General features: G+C 61.6%; 1 protein-coding gene across 3 annotated transcripts in view; it reads left to right on the top strand.

Moving 5' to 3' along the window:
* MGAT3 (beta-1,4-mannosyl-glycoprotein 4-beta-N-acetylglucosaminyltransferase) overlaps positions 1-9,068 on the top strand; it is a 40,875-nt gene that overhangs the window by 3,565 nt on the left and 28,242 nt on the right. For 2 of the 3 annotated variants that reach the window (XM_072843890.1, XM_072843892.1), the window contains exon 3: positions 4,194-4,373. In XM_072843890.1, coding sequence (XP_072699991.1) covers positions 4,297-4,373 — 77 coding nt within the window. In that variant the 5' untranslated portion in view covers positions 4,194-4,296. Of the gene's footprint in view, positions 1-4,193; positions 4,374-5,458; positions 5,613-9,068 lie in introns of those variants that run through there. The other variant, XM_072843894.1, reaches the window with a different exon arrangement.

The following is a 9,068-nucleotide window of genomic DNA, read 5'->3' as shown; positions in this document are numbered from 1 at the left end:
AGTTCCTCACCTGGGTCCTGAACCCTTTGGGAATCCAGTAACAACCATAGACCTTCTCCCAGAAAAACATGCATGTGCGTGATGTGCACACACAGGTTCACACAAGCAAGTACATGATTGCATCCTCGCAAACATACATGAACACCCATGTTTATGCATGCGCATGCACATTCCACATGCTCACACACACACACACACACACACACACACATACATGCCACGCTGCAGAGAATTTTAGGAGAGTCCTGGCCTCCCATTGAGTCCATCCCCTCTGCTTAACACGTGTGGAAACTGAGGCTTGAACAAGAGAAGCCTTGTCCAAGGTCACCCAGGCAGGATGACCTGCAGGACCTGGCCCACATGGACCGGGAGCATCAGGGACCCCAGTCTCCAAGCCCTCCGTCTTCCACACTGAGCCAGGCGCCAGGGCAAACCCCATCTCATCCTTGTGCCAGAGAGGCCAGGCTGGAGGCTGGGATCCCGAGCGCTTCCTGTCTGGTATCCTGGCCTCCCTGCAGGGCCTTTCTGGAAACATTTTGGCACCGGATGAGATGGGGTTTGCCATAGAGGCTGGGATGGGTGCAATGAGTACTTAGAGATGGGCTGATGGGCTGGGGAGGGCACTGCAGGCAGAGTCCAGGAGCAGCAGAGGTGATGTGAGAACTCTCCAAACAGGGTGTGCGGCTCTGGGGGGAGAGCACACCTGGGTTGGGTCTTGAAGGGTGAGTAGAAGATTTGCCAGAAAGGCTTTCTGGGCAGAAAGACTGAGATGGGCCGAATGCAGGGCTGAGAAAGTTTGGAGAAGCGGCAAGCATTTCAGAGGGCTGCCTGCGGTGTGCTTCTGGGAAGGGCTCATTTATCAATGAGCAGAGGGAGGGCAGGACAGGCTGCGGGGTCCAGCGACTTCAGCCGGCAGGTGACAGAGAAGGAGGGGAACCGAGCGATTATTGAACAGCCCTGCTGGCGCCTGTGAGGGGTCAAGCAGCCCTGCTCGAGCCCATTCTGCAGATGAAGACGCCAAAGGCTTGGAGCCAGCTCACGCTCCCTGCGTGCCAGGAGCCTTGGCAAGGCCGGTGCTTGGCCCTCAGCAGGGGTCAGGGACTCCTCACCTCGGGGACCGGGGCCAAGAGTGAGATGACCCCGGGGAGGGAGGAATGTGGCTCCCATGGGCCAGGCAGCAGCTGCAGGAAGGGCTAACAGACCCAGCGATTGTTCACAGAGCCAAATCAGCCCCAGGTGAAAGAGGGCTGCAGAGCTGTAAGGTGACACCCCCTGGGCTGGCTAATCTTGTATCTGGGCTTCTTTCAGCTCCAGGCTCCCACAGCTTCCTTGTCAGGCTCTGGAGGAGGGGGTGGTGAAGGAGGGCCACCTACCAAGCCTCCCCAGCCCCTCCCGCCTCCCGCACATCCCCTATAGTGGCTTAGAGATAGGACAAGAAGTGAGTGAGGATGGAGAGGTTGGAGAGATCCAGGTTCCAGTGACATCAGTGTGATGTTGGGCTGTGATTAGTCCCATTTTACAGAAGAGGAAACTGAGGCTTTGGACCTTGAAATGACTGGGACACACAGCGGGGCTGGATTAATCCCGCCAGTGCTCAGCCCCTCCGCCTGCTGAGCACCTGCTGTGTGCCAGACCTCTCTCAATGCTGGAAAAGAAACAGGGTTGTCTCCCCTCCTGGCCAGCTGTCTCAGAAGTGGGCTCCCAGTGTTCGGAGGGTAGGGAGGTGGGGCCTGGGGTGCTGGCTCTGCCTGCGGCCAGTGGTATGTGACCAAGCAGGTCACTAGTCATGTCTGTCGGGCTGGGAGGGCAGGTTGGCCATGCACAGCCCCCAACGCTCGCCGAGACTGCCAGAGCGCACCGGGCAGACGGAGGCTGGCTTCAGTCTGGCCCCACCAAGGCTGACTCCCTGTGGCCTCACGAGAAGCTTGGAATCTAGAAAGGTCAGGAGAATGAAGACCCGAGTGTTGGGGGGAGGATGGAGCACAGCGAGCAGACCCCATAGCCTGACCCAAGCCGGCTCCGGGCAGGGCAATCCCACACTTGTTCCTCTACACAGCTGCCCTGGCGGGGTGCCTTACCCCTGCACGGACTTAAGAGCACCCATGTGGGGGTGGGGGTGCTCTCATGAGGGGTTCAGGGTATAGCCCACTGAAGCAGGGCCTTGGGAGCACGGCTTTCCTCAAGTGGCCATTTTCAGACAGGTCAAAATGAGCAACCACTTTTTTTTGTTTTTTGTTTTTTTTAAATGACGGGTAGTATGTACACAGTGGTATTAATCATTTTCTTTTCCTGGCAAATATTTGTTGAGTGTCTCCCATGGACCCAGCTAAGGGTGCTGTGGAAACAGTGGCCCTGCAGTCACCGCACCAGCTAAGACAGCCTGGCTGGCAGGCCCTAAGGGGGTTACCTAATGCACAGGGCCCCATTTCCCTCTCTGAGGAGCTTGAGGAGGGAGGCTTCCTTATCCCCATTTCACAGATGAGGAAACAGAGGTAAGCCACGTACATGAAGACCCAAGTACCTAGACCCAAGCCAGATCTCTCTGGTTTCTGAATCCAGTTACCCCCGAACAGTGGGACCCTCCCCGCAGATCCTTACCGCTCAGCCTGGAGGCTCAAGGAACAGGAGAAAACATCTGTTTCACACCTCATATTAAAAAACCGAAAGGGAGACAAGCTATAAATGTAATGGATTGGTTTTTAGGTCACAACAAAATGGCTTCACATCAAATGAACCACATCCAAAAAAAAAAAAAAAAAAAAATCATGAGGGAAAACGGGTGGCCGGGGCTGGGGCTGGAAGCTTACTTTCCACTGGACATCTTTCAATAATTTTCAAATTTGTGCTGTGTGTAGCTATTATCTGCTCACCCAAATCAATTAAAAAATTTCAAGGGACAAGAAGACATATTTGTGGCTCAGGCCTTGATCCGGACCTTCTTGGCTCATAGCCTTGGGAGCCAGAGCTTGTCCCAGGGAGAAAGAGTACACACTAGAGGAGAGATGAATGCTACTGGTTGCTCACTACGAGCACTCCGCCCACGGCAGGGAGAATGAATGAGAGTCCCACAAATCTGGTTTTGAGTCCAGGCTCCAGGGCCTCCCGGTCTTGTTACCTTAGGCACCCCTCGATGGGAGCTGTGAAAAGTGAAGGATACGCTATTTTGTTCCCAGCCTGGTGCTAATGGGCCAGCTGTGAGCTTTCCTGGATGCCCAGAGCAAGCCAGACCTGAAACCGTACTTCTCTCATGGGTCTCCCAAGTGGCTGTGGGAGACCAGGGGAGGAAGAGCAGATTCTCCTGGGGAAGTCAGGGGCAAGCAAAGAGTCTCTGTTTCTGAGAGTCCCCAGGCAGAGGCACAGGGAGAGGCACGCCTGAGTGAGCAGCAGTGAGGCTTCCATTGGGGATGGAAAGAGAAGGGCAGACAGTCGGCTGGAGGAGCAGGGGGGGCAAGAGGATGTTGGGGTTAGAATAGATGGGATTTGCAGGGAGTGACGGAACAGAATACCTGAAGCAAGTGAGTCATAAGGATGACACGAAGGTGCAGGGATGTGCTCAGAGTGGTGTGAACTGGGAATGACTTTTACATTTTCAAATGATTAGGGAAAAAAAAAAAGAAAGAAGAATAAGGTTTCACACACAGGAAAATTACATGAAATTCACACTTTAGTGTCCATAAATAAAGTTTTATTGGAACACAGCCATGCTCATTCCTTCCCATATTGTCTAAGGTTGATTTTATACTACGGTGGCGGAGCTGAGTAGTTGAGACAGAAACTCTACGGGCAGCAAAGCCTAAAATATCGCCTAGCTGGCCCTTACGCAAAATAGTTTGCCTACTCTTGGCTTAGAGGGAGTCTCCAGGGAGAGGAGGGGTGGGGGTGTGGCCAGAGAAGAGATGGAGCCAGGTCATCAGGGCCTCCTGCCCTGCCCAGGCGCTCAGCTCAAGCTGAGGGCAAGTGGGAGCCACTGAGGAGTCACAGGGGAGAGCGACCGGCTCAGACGAACGTTGAAGGGTCACGACTGCTTGGCAAAAGTAGATGAGGGTGGGCAGGGGCACGTGGACCGGGAAGCCCAGGCAGAGGCTGCTGCAAGGGCCTAGCAAGGGCAGGGGCACCTCGCGCGCCCGGGGGCGTCTCCCTGCCCCCGCACACACCCCGGCCTCCGCTCAGAGACGTGCTCCCTGTACACCCAGGGTGCCCGGCACACGGGGCAGAAGTGGCCGCTTCTCCAGGGAATCCCTGAGCGGAAGAAGGTGCCAGAAGCGCGGAGGCCGCCTCGAAGCCCCGAGCGACGTCATGAAGAGCCGTGGTCTGAAGTGGTGGGTGCCTGGAGAACCACCCGTGGCCGGATGGCAGGAGAGGAGGCTCAAGAGGTAGGCGGGGCGCGGACCCGGGGCCTTGGGTGCCCGCTGCGGGCGCGAGGAGGGGAGGTGTACGCGGAGCCAGGAGTCACTGGGCCCGGCTGGGAAGAGGGGCGCAGCGGCTCGGGCACGTGCCTATGCGGACGCAGGCAGGAGGGCGCCGGAGGGTGCAGGCAGGCGGAGGCCCGTGGACCCCGGCCGGTATACACTGGCTACACTGGCCACCCACACACACGCGCACAGCTGCGTAGACTCCGTCCAGGCCTAGCGCTCCGCACGCGCCACAATAGAAGACCAGGCCTCTGCACGCGCTCCTGGATGGGTGTACACAGAAGCACAGCCGCGCGAGCCACGCACGCACACGAGCCCTAGAGGTCCCTCCACACGGTCACAGATTTGTGCACACTGGCACGGTCCAGGCACACGCAGGCACAGCCGCCGGCTCCACGCACACACCATAGCGCAGCTGTGCACGCCCATGCACTCCCCGGGACTGGAGGTCACACAGTCCCGTGCACACTGCACAACCCAGACGCACACATCCACGCACGTACAGAAGCGGACGCGCAGACCGTGCACACGCCAGACAGACACACACTCTCTGACCCGCCCCGCCTCCCCTCGCACACACAACCGCCCAGGACGCACCGGGCCGTGGGCCGGCGCACGCACGGTCACAGGCAGGGGCGCGCACACACACACATTTGATCGCACACGCGGGAGGCGCGGAGCGGCGGCGGCCCGAGACTGCGGCCCGAGGCGCCCCCGGCCCCGCGCGGCGAGCGGAGCGCGGCGGGCGGCGGGCGGCGGGCGGCGGAGGGGAGGGGGCTCCGGTGGGGGCGGGGGCGGGGTGGGGGCGGGGCGGGGGCCGGAGCGGCGAGTCGGGCGGGAGCCGGCACCTCTGCGCGCCGCGCCCGGGCCTCGCCTCCGCACCCCCCGCCGCCGCGCGCCTCCAGGGGGCCCTCCCCCGCGCCCGTCCGCTCGCCGGCCCCCAGCCGCGGCCCCGGGGTGCAGCCAGGCGGCCGCGCCGGGCCCGCGGGACGGGGTGGAGGTGGGGGCGGGGGGCGGGGATCGGGGCCGGGCCGGGGCCGCGCCGCCCGCGATGCCGGGCGCCCGCCGCAGCCGCCGCCGGAGCCCGGGATGGGGCGAGAGGCTGCGGCGGACGCCAGCATCTCCCCGCCGGGGGCCCCGGGGGCCGCGGAGCCGCCGCCGCCGCTGCTGCCGCCGCCGCTGAGACCCAGCGGGCGATGGGTGAGTTGACCCCGGCGTCCCGGGGGCCCGCGCCGCAGCCCCGCCGTCCCCGCACCCCGGCCCGCCGCCTCCATCTCCGCGCCGCCGCCTCCGCGCTCGCGGCGCCCCCGTCACGGCTCCCACGGCCCCCTCCCGAACGTGACCCTGGGGCGGGGGCGGGGGCGGGGGCGGCCGCGCGGGGCCGAGGGCCGAGGGCCGGGGCCGCGGCGGGGGGGCGGGATGCCGGGGAGGCTCCTCGGCTCCGGCGCCCCCTCCCCCAACCCGGCTGCTCCGCGGAGCTTTCCCGGCCCCGGAGGGCAAAGCCTCATCCCTCCGCTCCCCTCCCCCGGCCTGGGCGGGGGGCGTCCCCGAAGCGCGGGGCTCGAGCGGCGCTTTGTGCGCTGGGCCGCCCCCCCCCACCCCCCCAACCTCCGGCGCGGCGCGGGGCTGGGGGCGGGAGGCCTCGGCGCCCGCCTTCCCCACCCCCCGACCCCGGGCTGCGGCGGCGGAGGCCCAGGCGCGGTCCCGGAGCAGGGCGGGTGCGGGGGCTGGGACCGTGGCTGCTCGCGGCGACCAGGCAGAGGGAAGTGGGGAGAGCACCCCCAGTTCTTGGGGGGGGGCTCCCGCTCTTTTCACTGCACTGCCCAGGGCGGGGGAGGGAACCTGGCTGGGGGAGGGCGCTATAAATATCCGCAAATAGTGAGTTCTGGAACCGGGGGTGGGGAGGGGAGCGCGCTGGGGTGTAAGTGGGAACGGTGGTGCCTGAGCTGGGGTGCCGCGAGCAGCAGGAGGGGTCTCAGCCAGCCCTGGCGGCCTGAGGTCAGGTGACTCTCCCAGCTCTGGAAGACCCCCTAGAAGGGCTGCGCGCAGGAATCCTACCCCAGAGACACCCCTCCGTGGCCCCCCGGAACCGGCACTGCCCCCATCCCGACGGCGCTCCTTTCCCCTTTCCGCTCCTGGGACAGCAGTCCAGATCTGGCCGACGGGGAGTTGTGGGCACTGGGGCGTCACCTCCTGGGGCAGTTACTAAAGATCCAGGCAGGGGGCCTCCAAGGGCTGAGGAGATGGGCCCAGGGTCCTCTGAAAGTTTGAAAGAGGTGCTGCTAGCCCAAGGAGGAGAGAGAACTTGCTGGAAGAGTTGGCTCGCTGGGGAGAGGAAGGAAGGGCACTCTAGGTGGAGGGAATGGCACGCCCAGAGGCTCCCGGCCCAGGGGGTGTGGGGTGCCTGGTGTGTGCGGAGAGCTGGAGGGGGTGCTGGTCAAGCACAGTGAGGGGAAGACACGAGTGCCAGAGCTGAGGAAGGACGGGCAGGTGGAGGTGAGGTGACAGGCCCTACCAGGGAGCTGGCACTAGCAGCTCCTGAGGACAGTGAGGTGCTGATGGGGCTGGGAGTGCTGCCATCTGGCTCGGCACCCCCTCCTTGTCTGCCCAGTGCCCCTGTTGTGGTCAGGGCTGCTTGACCCACATCTGGGATCCCTCTTCCTGTGGTGGCTGGACCGCCGCAGGCAAGTCAGCTTCCTGAAGGCTCAGTTTCCACGCCTGTCTAATGGGGAGACTCCCCCACAGGGTTGTAGAGAGGTCTGAGGGAGATGATGAGTTTAGGGTACCCACCCAGCACCTGAGAAGGACTCGGGAAATCCCTGTCTGCTGCGTCAGTATGATGACCTGGAAAATGAGGACATTGATTTCAGCTGGTGGGCCAGGCTCACCCTCCGGGGGGTGATGAGGATCACGTGAGGGCTGGACCCAACTGGGGGAAGCCAAGGGTTGGGGGAATTGCGCGTGCACATCCTCACGTTATTCTGGGAGAAGAGAGAAGCAGTGGCCAGTGGCTGAGGTGGGGGTGGTCTGCACACAGCGCATTCTTGCCCCCACGGGCACCTTAGCTACACCAATCAGTGACCCTGCTGTGTTCCCTGAAGCCCCTTTATTCTCCACGCTGCACCCCCTCCTGCTAGCTAGCTCTAGCCCTGATCATGGGGACCAGGGCTCCCTTCCAGAAGGTTCTTCAGACATTGAGACCAACAAACACAACATCCTCCTGTGAGGGGCACTGTCGTGAGCAGCCAGGTGGAGAGGACACAGACCTTACCCCCAGGAGAACGGAATCTAGAATCTAGTTGGGCAGCAAATACCACTGGGCATCCATGGTCTGGCCTAGCCCTGTGCTGGCTGCTTAGGGGCAGGGGGGGAGTGACAATAATTGCACATTGGGGCAGTCACGTGCAGAAGTTAAAAGCAAGGATTCCGGATCCAGTGGCCCGGGTTTGAATCTTGACTGTCCATTTTTGCTGTGCGACTGTGGACAACTGACTCTCCTCTCTCTGCCTCAGTTTTCTTGCCTCTGAAGTGGGAATGATGCGCACTATGGCTATTGGGGCAGCTTGGTGTGGTTTCTGGTGGGCATTTCAGATGAGTCTCCCGGTTCACCCCTGCCTCCCTGAAGACAGCCTGCTCCAGCACATGAGGTGTCTACATTGCTGCCGTCATCTTCTCTGTGAGCCTCTGTAGGCAGGGGCCTGACTTCTGTGTCCATTGCTTGGGCATGGGGCAAGGGCATGCTGGCAGTAGGCTCTCTGGGAGCAAAAAGGTCCCTGATGAACAGTCAGAAGGCTTCTATGGTGTAAACCTCCCAGCAAGGCCCCTTTCACGCTACCAACAGCTTATCCATCTCACAGCGGGAGCTGGCGCATGCCAACTTCAGCCCCCAGGCATTCAGTAGGTGCTTCATAAATGGCAGTTGAAAAAGGAGAGAAGGCTCCAGAGACTGTTGGTTGGGTAGACCTGGGGAGCTGTGGGGCCATACTGTAGCCGAGTGGCGGGGGGCGGGGGGGGGGCGTTGGACAGGTTGAGGGCAGGGCCAGCGATCACTCCAAATACGTACACACAGTGAGATGCAGGGCAGGGGGGAAGGAGGGCGGTGTCCTGCCTTCCTGGGAACCTCCACACCCCTGACCCTGCCTCACTCCTGCTCTAGCTCCCCTTGACCTTGGCCTGGTTTGGGCTGCCTACACAGAATGACCCAGCTGGAGCCCAAGCTTCTGGCTCACAGAGCTCTGAGATCGGGTCCTGATCAGCCTCAGACGTCAAATTCTGTTCCCTTGCTTATGCTGTTCCCTCCCCAAATGTTCCACCCACCTCTTCCTGTGTCCCTAAAACCCTGTCACCTTCCCAAAGCCTCCTCCATGGTGCCAGCCCTCCACCCCAAATCTCCCCTTCTGTCACCCCTAGCCTTTCAGCCCCCCCACCCCCCTTGCACACTGCCCGCCCATTAGAATATGAATAGCCAACATTTATTGTATCCCTACAGCTACCCACAACGGAGGTACCATGATATCCCCTTTGCAGATGGGGAAATTGAGGCACAGTGTCTTGTTACTGGTGACCCATCCTTTCCATCTGGGCTGAGCAGCAGTTGTGCAGGGAAGCTCCTTGCTGTGGGCCGGCGGAGGACCACACGGGTTTCTGGAACATGTT

This window comes from Canis lupus, chromosome 11, assembly GCF_048164855.1.
Source record: "Canis lupus baileyi chromosome 11, mCanLup2.hap1, whole genome shotgun sequence".
In the NCBI taxonomy this organism is placed as follows: domain Eukaryota; kingdom Metazoa; phylum Chordata; class Mammalia; order Carnivora; family Canidae; genus Canis; species Canis lupus.
The sequence above is the reverse complement of the archived record's forward strand: the minus strand, read 5'-3'. Positions and strand labels throughout refer to the sequence as shown.